General features: G+C 37.7%; 1 protein-coding gene across 5 annotated transcripts in view; it reads left to right on the top strand.

Moving 5' to 3' along the window:
- Window positions 1-25,000, top strand: part of LOC115227037 (proto-oncogene tyrosine-protein kinase receptor Ret) — a 230,474-nt gene that overhangs the window by 171,549 nt on the left and 33,925 nt on the right. For all 5 annotated transcript variants that reach the window (XM_036500581.1, XM_036500577.1, XM_036500580.1 and 2 more), the window contains 5 exons: window positions 11,293-11,558; window positions 15,510-15,578; window positions 20,238-20,493; window positions 21,906-22,115; window positions 23,862-24,074. In XM_036500581.1, coding sequence (XP_036356474.1) covers window positions 11,293-11,558; window positions 15,510-15,578; window positions 20,238-20,493; window positions 21,906-22,115; window positions 23,862-24,074 — 1,014 coding nt within the window. The remainder of the gene's footprint in view (window positions 1-11,292; window positions 11,559-15,509; window positions 15,579-20,237; window positions 20,494-21,905; window positions 22,116-23,861; window positions 24,075-25,000) is intronic.

Here is a 25,000-nt window from a genome sequence, read left to right as displayed (position 1 = left end):
ATGTATGTAATGTATGTATGTATGTATGTATGTATGTATGTATGTATGTAATGTATGTATGTATGTATGTATGTATGTATGGATGTATGTATGTATGTAATGTATGTATGTATGTATGTATGTATGTAATGTATGTATGTATGTATGTATGTATGTATGTATGTGTGTATGTATGTAATGTATGTAATGTATGTATGTATGTATGTATGTATGTATGTATGTATGTATGTATGTATGTATGGATGGATGTATGGATGTATGTATGTATGTATGTATGTATGGATGTATGGATGTATGTATGTATGGATGTATGTATGTATGTATGTATGTATGTATGTATGTATGTATGTATGTATGGATGGATGTATGTATGTATGTATGTATGTGTATATGTATGTATGTATGTATGTATGTATGTGTATATGTATGTATGTATGTATGTATGTATGTATGTATGTGTATGTATGTATGTATGTATGTATGTATGTATGTATGTATGTATGTATATGTATGTGTATATGTATGTATGTATGTATGTATGTATGTATGTATGTATGTATGTGTATATGTATGTATGTATGTATGTATGTATGTATGTATGTGTATATGTATGTATGTATGTATGTATGTATGTATGTATGTATGTATGTGTATATGTATGTATGTATGTATGTATGTATGTATGTATGTATGTATGTATGAAATGCATGTATGTGTATATGTATGTGTATATGTATGTAGTATGTATGTATGTATGTATGTATGTATGAAATGCATGCGGGAACCAATCATGTTCGAAGGAAGAATTCTGCAATTCCTGCATCGTCTGAGTTTCGAAATAGCATGATCCACTTCGGACAATCGGTAATGTTAACCCAAGCTAGCAAGGAAATGGTGTGAGCCTTGTATAACGAAGTCGTTCGTTCTATTTTTCGAGCAGCTTTTCCCAACGTTGCAACTGAACATTTTTTTTTTTCATACAACTACCACCATTTTCCTCCACTAGCTTAGGGAGCAACTGAAGAGCTTGTGACGACAGTTCAATGAAGCACGTGAGTGGGGACTTACTTACTTGTACTTGTGGCGACATTCACGCTGGGCGGGTTGAGTCGGCTTCTTCTACCACCCTCGAGGCATCTCGAACCATGGCAGCTCACGCACGACGGTCCTGCGCCAGTTCACTGGAGATAGCGAGCCAGTCACGGTTGCATCGGTGCAGGCCGACCACCTGCGGACCCGTGAACACGGAGAGGTCCTCCTTGATCGTCGTAGCCCAGGTCTTCAGATGCCTGCCCGGGCGTTTCCGCCAGTTGGGAAGTGGATTTGGGAGAAGGACATCACGGCTTTGTTCACCCACCGGACGCCTTCAAGTGAGTGGGGAGTGTGATATGGAAGTTCATTACGACGTTGCGACATGTTCAATTACATAGGAGGCATATAAAAATAGGGGTTAGAAAGCGATCCACCCTTCTAACGGACTCATGTCGACTCACGAAGCAAATACCGGAGCAGAAGCGCTGCGACCAATTATTTCCAAATTTATAGCGGAATGTTTCGAATGCGACAGTGGAGGACTTCGAAGTGATAGAAGGAAATGGTGTAGCGTAAAGTTTCATGGCCTGAACCTTCGAAATCCGAGCAGCAGCATCGAATAAAAATCTTAACTCACATTGTCTAAGATTGTTCTGCAAAGTCCACTCAATATGTTTTGCGGGATAAAAGTGAAACAGCTGGCTTTCCCCCTGTGTTTGAGAAGAGACTGCTTAAATTATTAGCAACTGTCCAAAATTCCTGGGTAAGATCATAGCCTTTGCCACCAGGACTGGGGAGAAGTTAATATCGGGTACTTCTTCGGCGTGTTTGAGACAACAAAACGCTGGAAGCTGAAAGGTGCCGCGGTGAAACAGTTGAAGTTCCCGAAAACTGTCGCTTTAACATGCTGAGACGAGACGCGGTGGCGGTGCGAATAGAAACGTCCAATGAAGTGAATGTTATAAGAAATCTCATTTCTCATAAAAGAGTGCACTGAGAACGAAATACAAAAGAAGATGGCATAATATAATAAGCTTGTGGATGTATGCCGAAAAAATGAATGCAGGCGAGTCGTGGTCCCATTGATATGTAATGCAGAGTGTTTGCAGGCAAGTTCCTCAGTTCAGAATTAACCAACTGGACATGTGTAGCGATCAGTACGTGATGTATCGTGAAATTAGACACCACTGCATGAGTTGCTTTAACGTAACTGTGCATTGGTCTTGCAAGTTCTATTCATTCTTTTACAATTTATAATATTATTATATTTTTTGTGCTTCATATTCCTTTTTTTTTTGCACGTTATAGCAAGGACTTTAGATTTTTAGAAAATCATATTTTTTATAACATTAGTATAAACCTATAAACCCTTCAACGGCAACCAATTTAGGCATGCGTGTGCGTATATAGATGTATGATTGTATGCTTTCACATATGTATATGTATTTTATGCGTATTAATATGTACATATATATATATATACGTTCAGATGTAGATGTATTTTTATGTACACACACACACACACACACACACACACACACACACACACACACACACACACACACACACACACAAACATTATGTTTTATCATTTACTTGCTTGAGTAATTACACTGTGGCCATGCTGAGGCACTGCTTTGAAGAATTTTTACTCAAATGTATCAACCCCAGTACTGCTATTTTTTTTTTTTTTTGACCTGGTACTTACACTATCGGCTTTTTTTGCTGAAGCGCTAAGTTACAGGGGCGTTAACACATCAGCATCGTTTGTCAAGCGGTGGTATCTAACACACAAAGGCGGCGAGCTGGCAGAAACGTTAGCACGCCGGGTAAAATGCGTAGCAGTATTTCGTCTGCCGTTACGTTCTGAGTTCAAATTCCGCCGAGGTCTACTTTGCCTTTCATCCTTTCGGGGTCGATAAATTAAGTACCAGTTACGCACTGGGGTCGATGTAGTCGACTTAATCCGTTTGTCTGTCCTTGTTTGTCTCCTCTGTGTTTAGCCCCTTGTGGGTAGTAAAGAAATAGGTATCTGACATATACACACACACATACACACACACAAACACACACAACACACATGCACACACGCACACACACACACACACGCACACATATATGATGGGCTACTTTTCAGTTTCTGTCTACCAAATTCACTCACAAGGCTTTGGTCAATCCGAGGCTATAGCATTATCCTCCTAAGCTTTCTCTAGTATTATTAATCTTACTTTCTCTATCTATCGCCTCTCTGTGTCAATCAACTTGCCGTCAGCTTTCAGAAACACCCCCACCATCACCCTTTCAATAATCTTCGATAGCTAACATTAATTACAGAAAGGTTTATGTCTTATAACGTTAATCCAGCCTCCTTCTCTCCACCCAAGCATCTATCGTGTATATTTTCTTTTCATTCTTCACATTCTTCTCTTCTCCCAGTTTTCCCTTATTTTCCTTCCCACTCTTTTCCCTTTTTCTGGCTTAAGCCTTTTACTTCTCTCTGCATTAACGCCTACTCTACGTCTCTCACTCGCACGACTACAATTTATAGTCGTTCGGTCAAGTACATTCTCACAGAGGGTATCCCGACCCTCACCTGTTTGTTTATTCATGTGCCGGAACGGATAGTCTAGCGTCACCAGTGGGTCTACCATGTGTGAGGAAGCACTCCGTCGGTTACGACGACGAGGGTTCCGGTTGATCTGATCAACGGAACAGCCTGCTCGTGAAATTAACGTGTACCCATAACGTTTTTCTCGGGGATATTCAGCGTGACACAGAGTGTGACAAGGCCGGCCCTTTGAAATACAGGTACAACAGAAACAGGAAGTAAGAGTGAGAGAAAGTTGTGGTGAAAGAGTACAGCGGGGATCACCACACCCTGCCGGAGCCTCGTGGAGCTTTAGGTGTTTTCGCTCAATAAACACTCACAACGCCCGGTCTGGGAATCGAAACCGCGATCCTACGACCGCGAGTCCGCTGCCCTAACCACTGGGCCATTGCGCCTCCCTACCATGTGTAGCTGTTGACAAGATGGAGATTCATTCCTTCATATGGTCAAGCTAACCGTCTGAAGGTGTCAAGTTTATCCAGTTCGTGTTTTGCGCAACTCTTCTGGTTGCTGTGTAGGCAAGACTGGTGATCATCGGAAAAGGGGTCTCATGAGATCCTGCATCTGAAGTTAGGGAATTCGTTTTCTTGCCCTGGGTGAAGTAAAACAGAGAAGAGGAGTTTTTTTTCTGTTTCGGCATCTGAAGGAGTGCACGTGCTGTCTAAATCGTTGTTTGAATTGATTGGCCTTTAGGTTCGTATCGTTTCTCAGAATATTATCGACTGGTGTTACGGAGGCTTTGTATACTCTCTTACTCTTTTACTCTTTTACTTGTTTCAGTCATTTGACTGCGGCCATGCTGGAGCACCGCCTTTAGTCGAGCAACTCGACCCCGGGACTTATTCTTTTGTAAGCCCAGTACTTATTCTATCGGTCTCTTTTGCCGAACCGCTAAGTAACGGGGACATAAACACACCAGCATCGGTTGTCAAGTAATGCTAGGGGGACAAACACAGACACACAAGCACACACACGCGTATATATATATATATATATATATATTATATATATATACACATATATACGACGGGCTTCTTTCAGTTTCCGTCTACCAAATCCAGTCACAAGGCTTTGGTCGGCCCGAGGCTATAGTAGAAGACACTTGCCCAAGGTGCCACGCAGTGGGACTGAACCCGGAATCATGTGGTTGGTTAGCAAGTTACTTACCACACAGCCACAATATAATTTTATAGTTTTATGAGCATAAAGTCATACAGTCTGTTGGGGACTAAACCGTTGATTTGGTCAATCTTAGTATTATACAGATACTTATTTCACGACAAATTGAAAGCCGGTATCAATTCTTACGGTTTATGAAATTGTAACACATTAGATCATGATGAAACTGCACATTCAAAGAAGTTTCATGAGTAACTAAATATTGCTTAAAATGCATGGAACATTGCAGTTATTCATTTCGTGTTTTGTTTTGCCAGTTCCATCATAATCCAATCCTAATTAACGAAATCCTTATCGATTTTACTGTACAGCCGTTGGTTACAGTGCAGTTTATTTCCTTCTTGTGTTGTCTGCTTGCAGCTCTGTATACGGATCTGTTGCAATAAAACACCTCGACAATGGATTCAGTTAGGGTCGCGGCAGAATATAAATCACTTACCATATAAAACGTGTTTCCGGTAACTTTCAACTTTGCACGATACAGTTTTCAGATTTTGACGACGCAAAGTGAATTTAATTTAACCCGAATGGAATCTTTTGATTAACTTCAAACTAAAAAAATTTCAAAATGCCAATAAAATATAGATTGAAATAGCAATTATTGAAAGATACTTGTCTATTCAGAAAACAAATCTTCCCCAGAGATGCTGTCATACGCAAATGAATGATTCAAAACGTTAAATATTTCGATTTTATGTTCTGTTAATGTTTCCTAAGAGTGGTCAGATGTTTAGAGTAATATGTGAAGCTAAATATAAATTTAAACAAAATTATGTTAGACAAGACAAAACGTATTTGCATATGAGACGGAAAATCATATGCTCGTACTTACATATATACACGAACACACAAACACATAAATGAATATATATGTACAATCACACGTGGATATATACGTATGTCTGTCTATCTATCTATCTATCTATCTATCTATCTATCTATCTATCTATCTATCTATCTATCTACCTATCTGTTTCTCCGTGTGCATGCGTGCGTATATATATATATATATATATATATATATATATAGATACAGATATATGTATATATTTAGATGTATATGTGGAGGCGCAATGGCCCAGTGGTTAGGGCAGCGGACTCGCGGTCGTAGGATCGCGGTTTCGATTCCCAGACCGGGCCTTGTGAGTGTTTATTGAGCGAAAACACATAAAAGCGCCACGGGGCTCCGGCAGGGGGTGGTGGCGATCCCTGCTGTACTCTTTCGCCACAACTTTCTCTCACTCTTTCTTCTGTTGGCCTGCCCGCTTAGCCACCGGGGTGGCGTCATTTGAAGGCTAAAAACAATGCGAAGCGCATTGTGACCAGCGATGTGTAGCAACATCTGATGGTCTGGTCGGTCACGGTGATATATATGTATATATATATATATATATATATATATATATATATATATGAGAGAGAGACATATGCGCATTGAATACGTCTTGTGTGTGTGTGTTTGTGTGTTCGCGAGGTTTTGATTGCCCCTTCATTCTAGTTACAGCATAGTCACGCCAATTATATTTATATCTATAGATATTGTAGTCATGTTACTTTATTGCTTGCTTAGATTTCTGGTTATCTTTATGCAATTCGTTCTGATGGTGGTGGTGCTTTATGCTTAATTGATAACTGTAACATTGATCTATTTTGAGTTTATCGTATAACTTATTTCTTTACTACCCACAAGGGGCTAAACATAGAGGGGACAAACAAGGACAGACAAAGGGCTTAAGTCGATTACATCGACCCCAGTGCGCAACTGGTACTTAATTTATCGACCCCGAAAGGATGAAAGGCAAAGTCAACCTCGGCGGAATTTGAACTCAGAACGTAACGGCAGACGAAATACGGCTACGCATTTCGCCCGGCGTGCTAACGTTTCTGCCAGTTCGCCGCCTTTTATCGTATAACGTTTATCCTTTATTTGTTACAATCATTAGACTGCGGCCAAGCAGGAGCACTGCCATGAAGAATTTTTTGTCTATTTTTTTTTTTTAAGCCTGACATTTATTCCAACAACAATCTCTTTTACCGAACCGCTATGTCAGGGGGACAAACACACACACATATATATATATACGACGGGCTTCTTTCAGTCTCTGCCTAATAAATTCACTTAAAAGTTTTTTAGTTGGTCCGAGGATATAGTAGAAGACACATGTCCAAGGTGCCACGCAGTAGGACTTGAACCCGGAGCAATTTGGTTAGGAAGCAAACTCCTTACCACGCAGCTACGCCTATGACAGGAAAAAAATCTAACATCAAACCTTAGATACTAGTGATGTTATTTCTGTTATAACTATGAATATTTTAACGATTTAATCCTAGTTAATTCTTTTGTCCCATATCCTTCAATTGTTAATCTAAAGTTTAATTCAAATATAATAGAAAACAAATTACATTCTAAAACGCGTTATATTTGGTTGTTTAGTCTTTGGATACAGAGTTACCGGGATACGAATTACTTCCAGCTTTCCAGCTAATCTACCTCCATTAATATTTTAGATTACACACATGCACTCTCTCTCTCTTTCTCTCTCTCTCTCTTTCTCTCTCTCTCTCTCTCTCTCTCTCTCTTTCTCTCTCTCACACACACATCACTCGTACACACATACCCACACACGCACACACATACACAAGTACACATATTTATATGCGTTAAAATTTGTGTGTGTTTTGCACATAGACATCCACATTCACGTTTAGTTGTATAAGTCCACACATAATTTGAAAATATTTTAGCTCACATTCAGTTTGTGTGCAATCCCTCATAAAAGAAACACTTGTTAGTCGTCCTTAGGCGCATGGCTCAGTGGTTAGAGCATCGAGCTTACGATCGTGAGGTGGTGAGTTCGATATCCGAACCGGGCTGGGTGTTGTGTTCTTGAGCAAAACACCTTATTTCACGTTGCTCCAGTTAACTCAGTTGTAGAAATGAGTAGCGACATCACTGGTGCCAAGCTGTATCAGCCTTTGCCTTTTCCTTGGATTATATCAGTGATGTGGAGAGGGGATGGTGGTATGCATGGGCGACTATAAAAGAAAAACAACTTTGCCCGGACTTGTGCCTCGGAGGGTAACTCTCTATGTGCAATCCCATGGTCATTCATGACCGAAGGGGGCATCCTCTTCTGTTAGTCGTCTATCCCCTTGCATGTCAGAAGTGACTGCTTTAATGTGTTAATAAATATTTTATAAACATTTCGATATGTTATGCTTAATTACCATCTTCGCGCACTGATTAGTTTAAGACATATTTTCAAACACACAAAACACACACACACACACACACGCATTTTATTTGTGAGTTAATAAGGCTACCATTGGTTTCATGTTAAGATAAGATTTTTCAGCAATTACTAAGCCTGCCACAGGAGACGTTGATACACGTCTCCATTTTGGGGAAAATATACGAAGCTACAGGGGACTGTACGGGATTTGGGGCTAAACAAATAAATATACAGATCCTGGGAGACAATTCCATTAAGGAAGAAACTTTCTCCCCCTGCACGAACAAGCAATATTTCATACTTCGAAATTTCAAGCATGACCCCATCCCACCTACACTGCCAACCCTTCAGCCTGAATAAGTTTTTCTCTGGATATCAACTATTTATTCGTAGAGGGGCATGCATAAATGACACATGCCTCCATAAACTTGAGCTGAAATTCCTCATTACACAGATAAATGTGCATTACACATATTCATGACATCACATGATTCAGAGAATATATATATATATACACAAAATTATGAATCCTCAACGCCGTGAATTTACAACCCCGTCGACCAAGTTTGACGTCAAAACATACGAGATTCCACAATGATGTGTACACATTCAAACAAGAACGAAATTAATAGCGTAGGTGTGTATGGTTGTATGTGTGTGTACAGATTTGTATGTTTTGTTTTATGTATGTATTCTCATGTATATAGTTGCATGTCTAGACATGCTCATATATACTTAAATGATAAACTTCGAGAAAATGTTTACAGTTCTAGTGATGGACTGGATCTGTAGTCTTCGTACCAGCTATCTCCCTTCTGATTTTGAAAAGCTCAATTTCTCAAGATTGGTATTTAGGCAGTATGTATGTATGTATGTATGTATGTATGTATGTATGTATGTATGTATGTATGTATGTATGTATGTATGTATGCATGTATGCATTATGTATGTATGTATGTATGTATGTATGTATGTATGTATGCATGAATGTATGTATGTTTGTATGTATGTATGTATGTCCTAACAAAGGCTAGGAGTCCTTCACTCCCAATGGTAACTCAGGTAACTCCGACATAAAATCTGCGGCTCAGTGGTTACCGATGATGTTGACTTGTTCTTCTTTTCGGATTATGGCTGCTGTTGCTTAGTGAGTGGGATTGACTCAATGCACAGCCTTTCCTCACTTCAAAAACAATCTTCTTGTAAAGGCATTGCACGATAACAACATTGTTCATGATTGTTGATGGTGCTGTGAGTCTCAACTGAATGGCTGGCTGTAGCCTTAAAAAGCAAATAAAAGTCACATTCGATCACAGCATCAATAACAGTTAAGCTTCGTGCAATGACCATACTCGATAACGAGGGGGCAGCCATCGTCATGTATGTATGTGTGTATCACATAAAAAGCCAACTCCAATGCTAGGTGAGACAGCATCTGCAAATCAATATCTGGTCTTTAAAGGTATTTAAAGGTACATAAGGATGACATCCTATTTCTTTACTACCCACAAGGGGCTAAACATAGAGGGGACAAACAAGGACAGACAAACGGATTAAGTCGATTATATCGACCCCAGTACGTAACTGGTACTTACTTAATCGACCCCGAAAGGATGAAAGGCAAAGTCAACCTCGGCGGAATTTGAACTCAGAACGTAGCGGCAGACGAAATACGGCTACGCATTACGCCCGGCGTGCTAACGTTTCCGCCAGCTCACCGCCTTCAATGACATCCCACAAGCTGACCGAATAAATCCAATAGAGGTCATATCTTTTCTGTCTCACGTTTGCTGCAGACCGCGCAAATCTAATGCTGGACTTAAAAGCCACCTAAGGGGTCATGGACGGACGTTTGGAGCTGATGATGGTTGATGGCGGTACATTGAGAGATGGCAATCGCCTGCAAAGATGAAGCAATCACCATGTATGTATGTATTTGTGCGGGTGTATGTGTATGTGTGAGCGTATGTGTGTATGCATGTATGTATTATGTATAGATACGTAGGAATGTACGTTTGGAAAATGTTATCTTTATATATAAAAGTCAAGTTGTGTGTCTGTCTCCTATGATTTAGATTCCTAACTACTCCCACATTTTGCGGTGCAGTGTAACCAAAAGCGGGTATCTTATAGTCGTGATTCATATAGAGCCCTTCTGGGTATTAGCACGCGTCTACAATGAGTCTACGATTTTAAAAATAATTTACCATCATTTTTTTCATTTTAATGCATTTTTTCGCTATTATATAAGGGAAGCAACTCTCTAAAAATGTCTACGATGAGTCAACGATTTAAAAAAAAATTTACCATAATTTTTTTCCCATTTTTAATGCATTTTTATTTGCTATTTTTTGGCTATAACTCTCTAAAAAGGCTTATATAGTTATTTCCCTTACAAGTCCGAGCAACGCCGGGCGATACTGCTAGTAATGAATATAGTAGTTTATTTATTTATTCGAACCTAATGTTGCCCTCACAAGTATATTTCCACGCTATCAGTGGTGGTAGTTGCTCGCTGAACTAAGCTTAATTTATAATCTGAAGACTGGGCGTACTAAGATAAACATTTGTTTATAACATGTATTAGAAACAATTGATTTATTGATCCCGAATCATGAGCGTAGCCCAGTATTTTTTGCCTCCACGAGCAGATTAATGGATGTGGGTGTACTATGCCTTTTCTCAAGACTTTAGCAGAGGAATTGACGTGAAGCATGAATATCCAAACCCGGTATTCATAAACAATTGCAGCGTGGAAGTTGTTTGTAAGCCATTTAAGAAACACACAAAAGCCGATCGATTCACTTCAATATTTAAGTTTAATTTGTCAAAATATTTTCGTCGCTATAAGACCGCGACCTGTTCACTGACAAAAATCCGTGCTGCATCTCTGATTTTTGTCAGTGAACAGGTCGCGGTCTTATAGCGACGAAAATATTTTGACAAATTAAACTTAAATGTTGAAGTAAATCGAACGGCTTTTGTGTGTTTCTTAAATGGCTTACAAACACCTTCCACGCTGCAATTGTTTTCGTTCCAGCACACGATCTCAGATCAAATCACTTGCTATGCAAGTACATCTCCGGTATTCATAAAGTTTTGGGTCAAATCTACAATATGCTTTAAAATTGTAGATTCAGCAGGACCGTTTTAAAGAAAAGATTAAAATGGACAGGAAGAGAAACTTTTGAATAAAGTATGTGATAATCACCTATAATGTGTGTTTCTTATTTGTTTTAGGGAAAGCCGACCAGAAGACTGCCTCTGAAATATTAACTATAGACAACACAACTTCTGAGATGGCCTTAAATAATATTGCTGCCTTAGAGAATGCCAAAAAATTTAATTTCACGATTAGGTGTACCGTTTCAAGACAATCTGTAAATGGATCATATGAAAGTCTTTCATATGAAAAATCAGTTTTTCTGACAGTTTTCTCACCAACAATTTATCCAGAGAAAAAAATGACCAGGTTTCCACGTCATGCACATCTTCCTGTTGAAAAGGTGAGTCGTTGATGAATACTTATTTCAGCTATGAAATCTTCAGCCATGTTTGCTTATTGAAATACATGAACATATATTATATATATATATATATATATATATATATATATATATATATATATATATATATATATATGTGTGTGTGTGTATATATATGTATGTATATATATATATATATAATATATATATATTATATAATATATATATTATATATATATATATGTGTGTGTGTGTATACATATATATGTATATATATATATATATATATTATATATATATAATATATATATATATATATATTATATATATATATATATTATATATATATTTATTTATATATGTATATATATATATATATATATATGCGTTTACGTATACATGTGGGTGAGTGTGCGTAAGACTGCGAATGCATATGTATGTATGCGTGTGTGTATGTATGTATGTATGTATGTATGTATGTATGTATGTATGTATGTATGTATGTGTGTGTGTGTGTGTGTGTATGTATGTATATATGTATGTATGCATGTCATTGTTCCGTTTTATTTCAAGATTTCTTACCAATAGAGAAAGAGATAATTTCTACTCTAGATCCAACAGATCTCTATGATGTCGACTGGATGTTTGATTTTTATCACTCTCGGTACAAGTCCTCATATTTCACTGTTTCCCAGATTTACACCCAAACACTCTGCAATGTTCGTATTTGAGCTTCTGGTGCGAATGCCAAGCAGTACAGCATGTCGTTTCCAAATTTCTGACAGAATGAATTGCATCATGGTGCTGTTTTTCTCACAGACGATGCCCAACTGACCCTACTATACTGTGTAGTCGACAAAATCAAACACAAAGAATGCACATGCGCGAAATTAAAAATATAAAGTGTCGACAATTTGCCCATCGCACCCTGTATCTATATGTGTGCGTTTATGTGTGTGCGTGTGTATGTGTGCATTTATGTATATTTCTGTGTACATGAGGGCGTATCTTAATGTATATACATATGTGTGTGTGTATATATGTGTATGTATGCATGTATATATATATATATATATATATATATATATACATATACATAGTTTACATGAAAAATAAACACGATATATATATATATATATCTATATATATATATATATATATATATATATATATTATATATATATGTCTTTGTGTGTCTGTATCTGCAAAATATATGTATATATCTGTGTGCACATAACTTCTCCAATTACTTCACACGTGTCAAATTCAGTTGGATGCATATCCTGTATGAACCGAATTTTCTTTTTGTCCCCTTTAACATTTTTTCTAGTTAGCAGAAGTTGATTTATCGATTCACAACAATTCCAAAGAGATTTATAATGTCGATATTCTGTCTAATGTCTTTAATCTCGCCGACATAAATTCAACAGTACCGCATTAGATTTATGAACGTACGCAAACAGATGAATGAATATGAGAGTGTAGAAGTATTCGTTTAAGTGTATGTACGCATACATGAATACATGCATGTATTCATATATATATGTATGAATATATATATAATGCTGCGGCTTAATTATTTGTAGTGAAATACTTTGTACAGGAATATAATTTTTGTTTTCGTTATTATACTTACTGATAATAAATACGTAATCTCCACCTTGTAACTTCCCCTCTAGGAAATAACAACCAAATCTCTCTCAATATGCAAACTCGGTTCTTTTTTAAGGACATATAGTGAACTGGAACGAATCTTATCTGGTGAGCAAAAATGCACGGGATGATAATGGTCGTAGTGGCTTTGATCATAGCTCTACTCGATCAGACCTACTTGGTGCTGAAGAAGAACAGTTAACGCACACAGACGTACTAATAGTGTATATCAAATTTCCATGAATTTGCAGCAGTGGATTGTTTCTCACAAAGAGCTCACTAAAAATGTAACAGGCTAAGTGGATAAAATAAGTAACTGTAGATAAGTACTGGGTCGATGCAATCGAATTGCCCCGTCACTCTGAAATAGTTTGCCCTGTGCCAAAATTCGAAACCCCTATTCATCTACCACAAATACCCACTTACAATGCACCCAAACGTCTACATGGTGCATATGTGTGCGTATTCTAATGTATATACGTATATATATAACGTATACTAATAATGAATTCCCATAAACTTGCAGCCGAGGATTTTTTTCTCACAGAGCTCAATAAAAATGTAACAGGCTAAGTTAGGATATTTAGAATAACGATGGAAGTCTCCATGATTAAAACGTAAAGTATCAGAAAAGATCCTACAAGCTATATGAAGAATGTACCGAATTTATGGGATTTGGCGATAACGTTTCGAGACGCATGTAACGCGAGAAGTCACTTTTGAGTAGACTATTGGGGGAAGTGGTTTAGTAATAACCAAATTTCTACTACATACAAGTCACGGTGTGTATGTGTAAGCAACGGCGAGTGACATATTATCAAGGAACAAATGGATAATATAACACGACTTTGTTCGGGATATATGAAAACAATGACAGCCCCCACACACATGTGTATGCGTATGTATAAACATATATATTGCTAATGTAATTGAAAATCATAAAGTGTACAATACAACTTTATGCTAGGAGCGTGTTGAATAGTAGTTCTCAAACGGTATGTTGCAAAAGCAAAGGCGGCGATCTGGCAGAAACGTTAGCGCGCCGGGCGTAATGCTTAGCAGTAGTTCGCCTGCCGCTACGTTCTGAGTTCAAATTCCGCCGAGGTCGACTTTGACTTTCATCCTTTCGGGGTCGATAAGTTAAGTACCAGTTACGCACTGGGGTCGATGTAGTTGACTTAATTCGTTTGTCTGTCCTTGTTTGTCCCCTCTGCGTTTAGCCCCTTGTGGGTAGTAAAGAAATAGGTATGTCGCAAAAGCATCTAAATACAAGGTAGAATTTAAAAATAAAATTTCAAGGCTTTAAAAAAGTCCATACAAATGTTTGAAAATCGCGTTATTCATAAGCGTATAATGTATGCAACTATGAATGACAAACAACATAAACGTTAGTTTTCTATATTTGTTAAGTTATTTACTTTAAGATAGTTTATTTTCTTTAATAGTTCTAAGTGAAAAATACCGTTAATTTTAATCTTATCTGCAGCACGTCCCAATGTCAAAAAGACTGAGAATCAATAGTGTACAGTCATATATGTTAAGTTATGTAGGATAAACAGGGATTATATATATAGCCTAATTGCGGTTTCATTAGGTCAGTCAGCAGCACACATAGATTGTACATATGGCCAAATAACGTGCTTGTTACTCTGCAATCGATTATAATATTGCATACTGTGAAGATATCTCGTTATCTCTATTTAAATTATTTTATTTTTATAGTATATAAATTGTTTATATAAAATTTGTGGCGCTCAGAGGTTAGTGTATAAAAATTACAATGCTTTTAATTTAATTTCGTTCATTTGATTTTAAATCATTCCGCGAATTTTGTTTAAGAAATTTTAAGATTAGAATTTATGATAAAATTAGTATCAATAGTTTACTGAAGAATATGGTTAGAATATTCGACCATATTCGATACAAAGTAAGTGGAAAAGAAATAATCCCCAGTTTCAATCAAATGCAAACCAGATAATTTTCTTTACAACCGTAATCAACAGAGTACACCAATGAGTAATTCGACTTGCGAGGGGGCAAAAGAGTATTAATAATGTAGATGAGGCGAAATAAGTTTAATCAAGAATCGAAAGTGGGTGATGGAAGCTAACCTATGTCACTCTTCATCATAATACGCGTTCTGTGACGTAAGTGTTTGCCAGGCATGTGAGGAGGTCCTTTCTGATGTGAGGTGAAATTTTTAGAGGACAAACTGAAATGTGAGCTAAAGCCCAAGTTAGAAATATTCGCCGAGAAAACGTCAATTTAAATGAACTTGTTGCCACTAGCATTTAGCATTTGATTTGTTATATATTTCAGGCTCCTACTCTCAATACACCGCAGCCAATTGCCAGAGAAGTTTTCAGGAATGCATCCCAGTATAGCACGGTGAGTATATATATTCTTCTCCTGGAAGTGTTTTATCTTACTTATAGATAGTTAGAGAATGACAAGATGTGTATATTAGAGTATAAAAGAATATATATATATATATATATATATTACATTATGGACCGTACATGTGCACATGCGCGTGTGCATATACGCACATAGATATACACACATTCATATGTTCGAATGTATACATGGCCTTGCTTTTTGCTTTTTGAGCCAAACAATTAACCTAACCTAACCTTACACACATATGAGCATTATCGGTAACACGTACATAGTGTACGTGTTTTGTTTGTATGTCAATTTTGTAGCGGGATAGCGTCCAGGGAGAGCTTCTTACACAATGCCGAGTGTTAAAGAACATCAAATGTCCCAGACCAGGCAAAACAACTCGCCTAGGATTCCTACAATGGGAGATACCGATATTTCGCCTCTATTGTGGCTTATCAATACTATGTGCTCGGATCATCTCGAAACGAAGTGAATCACTATGCAATTAGAGTGAAGTCTATTTGCTGATGTGCTACGACGTAGCACATGTGAAAGAAAATTAAGTTACGAATTAAAAGCAGCTCTAGTAATGTAAACATTATCGATCGTACATACACGATGTATGTGTTTTGTTAATACGCCAAATTTCCTGCAGGTTAGCCTCTAAGGAAAGCTCCCTACACGACGTCGAGTGTTAAAGAACACGAAATGTTCCGGACCACACGAGACAGCTCACCTCGGATCGAACTCGCATCGTTTCGAGATGATCCAAGTTACATGGTATTGGTAAGCCACAATAATGACGAAACATCGGTATCTACCATTCTCGGCATCCAAGGCGGGTTGTCTGGTTGCTAATTCCCATGTTGTTGGTACTTTGAAGAATGCGGCCCATGCAAACTGGTGAATGAAATGTCTGTGAAGTGACAAACTACAATGTCAGGATCAACAAGCAAGAAGGTGTAATAGTTCAGTATTAATCTCGTTACTGAAGAGCAAATTACAGTTCCACCGTTCGAATATCTTTGTCAGTTAAGAAGACTAGAGAAAGAATCAAAAATTGTTATGAAATTAATATTTTCAATACAGGTGCTGTATAGTATACTTTGGTTGAATGCCGGTAGCTAATACTTGCATACTGCTGTGCCTAGAATACTAAAATTGAACAGTTGAAACTGTTTCATTGTGTAGGTAAATAACAAGCATATCTTTATATATAAAAGTGAGGTTGTGTGTCTGTCTGTCTCCTACGATTTAGATTCCTAACTACTCCCACATTTTGCGGTGCAGTTTAACCAAAACCGGGTATCTTATAGTCATGATTCATATCGAGCCCTTCTGGGTATTAGCGCGGGTCTACGATAAGTCTACGATTTTAAAGATATTTTACCATCATTCTTTTCCATTTTAATGCATCTTTTCGCTATTATATAAGGAAAGTAACTCTCTAAAAATGTCTTCGATGAGTCAACGATTTAAAAAAAAATTACCATCATTTTTTTTTTCCATTTTTAATGCATTTTTTTGCTATTTTTTGGCTATAACTCTCTAAAAATGCTTATATAGTTATTTCCCTTACAAACCCGAGCAACGCCGGGCGATACTGCTAGTTTATAATAAGAGTTTTCAGACCAGAATAATTTGTAATTTTCCTGCTGACCGTTCTTCAGTTATTTAATAAAGTGAGTGGCAATTAAAATGCTTCAGTATAATCCAAGTAAATATTTACAGTCTGTTTTTTTTTAAACACTATCTCTTCTTGTCGATCAATTTCAGAATCAAATTGTGTAATATGTGGAAACTTTGTAGGCATATATTTGACAAGTGTCTAGTTTCTTCATTGTCGGGCCATTTCTAGTAGCTTTGATTAAATATTGAGTAATTAACAAAATCTCGTCAAACATGCTTATTGGTAATTTGGAATGGTCGGGGTGTGAGATTTTAAACAACGATCAAATACTAATCTTGTAGATAGTAGTGGGACGTTCTTGGTATATGTAACAACTTCTACATCTTGTTCATAATTCTATGTCGCATCACTTATTCTACCAGTTGTTAACTATTGTTATTTCATGGTAAATAAGTTGAAGAAATTTTTGCAACGGACAACTGGATATAAATCATTTCTTAGTTAACTAAAGCATATATGACTTGCAAAAACTTCAAATTTTGATGAGGTTAAGGGGAACTGGTACATCCATCAACTATCACGTGGCAATAGCGCTCGTTGTTTTCCAATTCAAAGTGGCACTGCCAATCTTATTAAGCATATATGGACATTACGAATTTCGAAGCAAATGAAGATTGGTGATAGAAATTTAAATATCACTATGGAAAGGGTAATAGTCGATGGAAAAGCAAGGAGTGCACCAACTTAGGAAATGGAAACAGCCAGAGAGTGATACGCTCTTAATTTCCAAGGTCTGTTGGAATATTCACCTTAATTTACCATCATTACTGAGCAAGTGTGTTGTCCAAAACTCATTAGTGCCATCTTTATGGTATTTGTACTCTGTAAGAATGAAATGCGAAAAAATCAGAATCTTACAGTATGCATGTTAAATTATGCTTTCTTGGAATGGTAATCTTTTAAAACTCGTAGAAGTGCTGACCTCCACATCACTACTAAATTTAAACAATGCAAACATATTATGCAACACATCATTGAAATAGGAGGTAAAATAGTACTTCACAGACAACATAGGGTAGTTAAGAACAGCAACAATACTGTCTGTGAACTAATATCTTGGCATCCAGCTATTTTGAACTGGCAACGCTATTTCTTCGGCGAGCTATTAACTATATCTTGTCTATACCTGGTTTTTACCAAGTAGTATCCTCATGTCGCATCTCCTCTTAACCGCTCCGTCTATCTAACTATTCCCTCCGCTTCCTCCAACTTCTTATTTACTACCCCACTCTGTTCCCTTTAAACTTTTATATTTGTAAACACTTCTCGGAAGTAGGATTTTCCACCTTGCTCTTGGGAATGGACGCCTAACTCACTTTAACAATTTCTCTCTCTGTATACATACATACATACATACATACATACATAAATACGTACGTACCTACATACATATATGTATAGGGGTTAATCTTCTATCTTCGCTCCTTTGCGCCACCTCTCTTCATCTAACCCTCCTCCCCTCTCCGCTCTTCCTCTCACACCCACTTCCTTCCACCCACTTCCTCCGACTCCTACTTCTCTTCACTCCTACGCACCTCTCCCTTCCCCTTCTCCCTTCATCGTAACCCCACCCCTACACAATCCAACCCCACCTTCCCTATCCATCCCATCCCACCCCATCCCTTACACACTCATACATACCCCACCTGTACTCCCACCCTCAGCTTAACCTATACCCCACCCTTGCTTTCCCCACCCTCGCTTCCCCCCACATCCCTAACACACCACAGCACACCACACACCTCCATACAACACCACACCACACCACATCACATCACCCCACCATGCACACACAAGCACTGACCACTTCCCAGCCCCAACACCATCATCTACTCACCTACACATGCACACGCGCACACGTCAAGATCACCAGCCCTCTTTTACACGCATATAGATGCTCTCTTATACACACGCATGCGCACCTTTGTTTTGGGATCACCGCTACTTTATTATCTCCCCTTCTTCCCAGCTCTCCTGTGGAACCTCTGTCCGGCATTCGCCATGAAAGATCGCTAGCCGCTACACATTATTTTCTGTCCATGTTCCTTTCTGCGGAAGAGCGTAGGCTCGAAACGTTAAAGACTTTTTCACTTACCGAGCGTTAAACTAATAAATCTGTTTGTTGTCTACACCATCTGTCTTTGTCTTATGTTTTTTGTGAATTCTCCTTATATATATATATGTTGATTCGCTAGCTTCTGCACGCATTTTTTTCTCTCCTTGTTTCTCTCTGTGTTTCTTTTCTGTGTATCTTTCTGTTGAAGAGCGTAGGCTCGAAACGTAAAAGACTTGTTTTATTTATATTCCTGAGTGCCATACTAATACAGTTGATTGTTTGTATTCCACCTGCTTTCGTCTTTTGTTTATTTTCATAAAGCTTCCCGTTATATGTATGTATATATACGCGGAAGTATGGTATAATGTTAATACTTGTGCTAACTCATGTGGAGGCGCAATGGCCCAGTGGTTAGGGCAGCGGAATCGCGGTCATGGGATCGCGGTTTCGATTCCCAGACCGGGCGTTGTGAGTGTTTTTGAGCGAAAACACCTAAAGCTCCACGAGGCTCCGGCAGGGATGGTGGTGATCCCTGCTGTACTCTTTCACCACAACTTTCTCTCACTCTTACTTCCTGTTTCTGTTGTACCTGTATTTCAAAGGGCCGGCCTTGTCACTCTCTGTGTCACGCTGAATATCCCCGAGAACTACGTTAAGGGTACACGTGTCTGTGGAGTGCTCAGCCACTTACACGTTAATTTCACGAGCAGGCTGTTCCGTTGATTCGGATCAACCGGAACCCTCATCGTCGTAACCAACGGAGTGCTTCCACTATGCTAACTCATTAATTCAAATTTAATTAGCCGTTTGACATAAAGTATGCGTGAATTGTACTTAATTTCATGATAGATACAAAAGAAAAAAAATGATTCTAAAATCCAGTACGTTCATTTATTTTATTTAACATATATTCCAGATTTACACAATGCCCTATGATCTTCAAATGAAATTTAAACATCCCGTGTATAAGCTACGTGATACTACCATCTTTAACGTAACGGAGAAGACAGGAATTGTGTACGTAAAGAACACAACGGAACTTCGTAAAAGCGTCGATAAGAAATTCATATTTGTTTATGTACAAATTTATGAAAAAGGCGAAGAAAGTGTGAAAAAAATTGAAACAATTGTTATAAAGTTAGAAGAAGGAGCATCGTTTCCAGGAAAATGTGGTAATGTAACATTAAATTGTATAAATTACAAACATTTCCTTAACTTGTTAACTTTAGAAACATTTAGCAGGTGTACATATTTCTACCAATATTTTCCAGGTGATTTATAAAAATAGCACAAATATTCACTGAAATATTTACGTATTGTCAAGTCTTAATTTCTGAAAGAACACTGTTTTAATACAGCATTGCTACCTTAATACTCTTTACTCTTTTACTTGTTTCAGTCAGTTGACTGCGGCCATGCTGGAGCACCGCCTTTTAGTCGAGCAAATCGACCCCGGGACTTATTCGTTGTAAGCCCAGTACTTATTCTATCGGTCTCTTTTGCCGAACCGCTAAGTAACGGGGACGTAAACACACCAGCATCGGTTGTCATGCAATGCTAGGGTGACAAACACAGACACACAAACACATACACACACACATATATATATACAAATATACGACAGGCTTCTTTCACTTTCCGTCTACCAAATCCACTCACAAGGCATTGGTCGGCTCGGAGCTATAGCAGAAGACACTTGCCCAAGATGCCACGCAGTGGGACTGAACCCGGAACCATGTGGTTGGTTAGCAAGCTACTTACCACACAGCCACTCCTGCGCCTATAATACATAATAATGATTTCAAACTTCGGCACAAAGCGAGAAAAAAAATTATTTTTGAGTGTGGGTAATTATTTTATCGACTCCGAAAGGATAAAAGGAAATGTCGAGTTCAGTGGAATTTGAACTCAGAGCATGAAGATGAATGAAATGTCGCTAAGCGTTTTCGCCCAGTGTGCTAATGATTCTACTAGCTCGCCATCTTACCTTAATATATAAGGATACAATATAATAACGACATAAGGCGGCGAGCTGGCAGAAACGTTAGCACGTCGGGAGAAATGCGTAGCCGTATTTCGTCTGCCGTTACGTTGTGAGTTCAAATTCCGCCGCGGTCGACTTTACTTTTCATCCTTTCGGGATCGATAAATTAAGTACCAGTTACACGCTGGGGTCGATGTAATCGACTTAATCCGTTCGTCTGTCCTTGTTTGTCCCCTCTATGTTTAGCCCCTTGTGGGCAATGAAAAAATATATATATAATAACGACAGGGGATAAAAATTTAACCGCTTTCAGTGGATATAGAAACGTGAAAAATACGTCAAGGGGTCCTGATGTTGTTTGCAGAAACACCTCTGGTAGAGTTGTTTATTGCTAACACTGAATATCGTTAGCAATAAACATACATGTTAGCAATAACGATACGTTAGCAATATGTTTTGTGGTGATATTGCAATGTAGTTAGGACTAAGCATTAATTTCAGAACATAGATTATTGTTTATAACTTGCATTTTTTACATTGTCCATTGTTTACGCATGTATTAGACCTGTTTTACATTTGTACCTTCTTGTTCTCAACTAGATGGGATGTGTTCTAAATACACCAATGAAAGGGATTGTCACGAAAACTGTGGTGTTGGATCCGTGTTGGGAAGATGTTTATGGAATGCTGGTGAAATAACAATGTCTAAAAATTACAGTACATGTAGGCCAAACACAGAGACCTGTCCTGATTATAAGTGTGATGAATTAGAAGCGAAGAATCCAAAAATATGCCCCCAGGATTGCACAGGTAAAGATATAGAAAAAGCAATAAATGTGTGCTATAATATCATTGTATCCTCCTATCTTTATATGCACAGACGAATTTATACGTTAACGAAGTAAGGATTAATATAATCTACATAAAGAGTAATGCATTCTGAAGAAGCAGTCCGAAAAACTATTTCAAAAATGACTAGAGTGACACTTTGTTGTTTGCAAGACATACATGCATACATACAGAAAAATATAGTACATGCATCCGTATGTATGTATGTTATGTATGTATGTATGTATGTATGTGGTGTGTGTGTGTGTGTGTGTGTGTGTGTGTGTGTGTTGTGTGTGTGTGTGTGTGTGTATGTATGTATGTATGTATGTATGTATGTATGTATGTATTGTGTGTGTGTGTGTGTGTGTGGTGTGTATGTATGTATGTATGTTGTGTGTGTGTGTGTGGTGTGTGTATGTATGGTATGTATGTATGTATGTATGTATGTATGTAGTATGTATGTATGTATGTGTGTGTGTGTGTATGTATGTATGTATGTATGTATGTATGTATGTATGTGTGTGTGTGTGTGTGTGTATGTATGTATGTATGTATGTGTGTGTGTGTGTGTGTATGTATGTATGTATGTATGTGTGTGTGTGTATGTATGTATGTATGTATGTATGTATGTGTGTGTGTGTGTATGTATGTATGTATGTATGTGTGTGTGTGTATGTATGTATGTATGTATGGATGGATGGATGCATGGATGGATGCATGTATGCATGTATGTACGTTCGAACGTAGGCATCAGAACTTCTATATTCAAAGGAATAGGATGTCTCGACGTTTATACCACTGACAATGGTATTTATAATATTCTACTAACCATATACCATTTCACTTAATTTCAGTCATCGAACTGAAGCTATGTTGCCCTGCAACAATTCACAGCTTTCACTCCTTTTTAACATTCCGCCGTCATTCGCTATTCCCAATTAAAGTTTTGTAAAAGTTTAATTGTGTTTTTGCGCTTATTGATGTGAAGTCCATGTAATTTACTTTCAAGGACATCAATATAAAGTGTTAAATTGAAAATACTTAAATTGATTATATTTGGATGCTTATCTTACTGGTATTGTTGCAAGTGAATGGACACAGTGGAAATACGCTGTTTTATTTTTAAACCGAAATAACGAAAGGAAGTATGACTATATGGGGGAGGGGATGGGGAGCACTCCGTCGGTTACGACGACGAGGGTTCCGGTTGATCCGAATCAACGGAACAGCCTTCTCGTGAAATTAACGTGTAAGTGGCTGAGCACTCCACAGACACGTGTACCCATAACGTAGTTCTCGGGGATATTCAGCGTGACACAGAGAGTGACAAGGCCGGCCCCTTTGAAATACAAGGTACAACAGAAGCAGGAAGTAAGAGTGAGAGAAAGTTGTGGTGAAAGAGTACAGCAGGGATCACCACCATCCCCTCGTGGAGCTTTAGGTGTTTTCGCTCAATAAACACTCACAACGCTCGGTCTGGGAATCGAAACCGCGATCCTACGACCGGGAGTCCGCTGCCCTAACCACTGGGCCATTGCGCCTCCACTTATGACTATAATCATTTAGTGGAACATTGTAAAATGATAAATTTTAACACATTTAATCATTCTCTTGAGTTTTATTTTATCTAATTATTTTATCTAATTATTTATCTAATTATTTTATCTAATTAACTCTTAAGTAAATTCATGCATTAATAAATCATTCTACTTCTACACATAACAGGTACGACTCCTGTTGGTGGATTGTCTGGCGAAACAAATCTTGGAATTATGAGAGCAAAAGGTGTTTGTTCATGTGATGCGAAATACGTGTGCCACTGCGTACCTCAACCAGTAATTGAACTGAATGAAACTAAAGTTATTGAACCAGTAGAGAAATTTAATAAATCAGAGAAACCTAAGTCTACACTCAGAACTGTTGATGCAGTATCGAATGGTATGTTACCCATTATATTTATCCGATTACTCACATCTTATAGTATTCAGTTCTTCGACTACCACTGTTCGTGACAAACATTAATTAAAATATTACCTTTACAAAGTAATACTTGAGTTCGATTGTAATTTGAGCTTCAAAATATTACCTTTACAAAATAATACTCGGGTTCAACTGAAATTTGAGCTTTAAGTTTTCTCATCATATGTTATTAAGATGATGACTTTGAGCATAAGTGAATAAGTGCTAAAGATTAGAAAGTTGTTTTTTTTTTTTTACATCAGTCTGACTTGATCGAAAGATTTAAACACTCGTTTACCAAGCATTATTGAATGACTGCAAAACTTTACAAGGATTTGTTATATATAAAATTTGATGGTTGTTAAATTTTAACTTCTTTATAAAGAACAGTTGTTTTAGATCACATTATGATTAATGGGCTGAAAGATATATAGTGGTTAAATTACAAGAAACTAAGAAATCTTTTGCAATGTAATATTAGACAGATGGACGTAACCCATTAAAAACCATTGGATGTATATAAAAAGGCGGCGAGCTGGCAGAAACGTTAGCGCTCCGGGCGAAATGCGTTGCCGTATTTCGTCTGCCGTTACGTTCTGAGTTCAAATTCCGCCGAGGTCGACTTTGCCTTTCATCCTTCCGGGGTCGATAAATTAAGTACCAGTGACGCCCTGGGGTCGATGTAATCGTCTTAATCCCTTTGTCTGTCCTTGTTTGTCTCCTCTGTGTTTAGCCCCTTGTGGGTAGTAAAGAAATATATATACAGAAATGACATACAGTTAAAAAATGCAAGAATCCCTTGTATCCACCACTCATTTTCAAATACATAACCAAGAGGCTAAGATGAAAACAATTTAAAACATTTTATCATTTATAAACATAGCAGTCTTGAATCTAATATTCTT

The sequence above is a fragment of the Octopus sinensis genome, linkage group LG2 (genome assembly GCF_006345805.1).
Source record: "Octopus sinensis linkage group LG2, ASM634580v1, whole genome shotgun sequence".
Taxonomy (NCBI): domain Eukaryota; kingdom Metazoa; phylum Mollusca; class Cephalopoda; order Octopoda; family Octopodidae; genus Octopus; species Octopus sinensis.
This window is presented reverse-complemented; position numbering and strand designations above follow the sequence as displayed.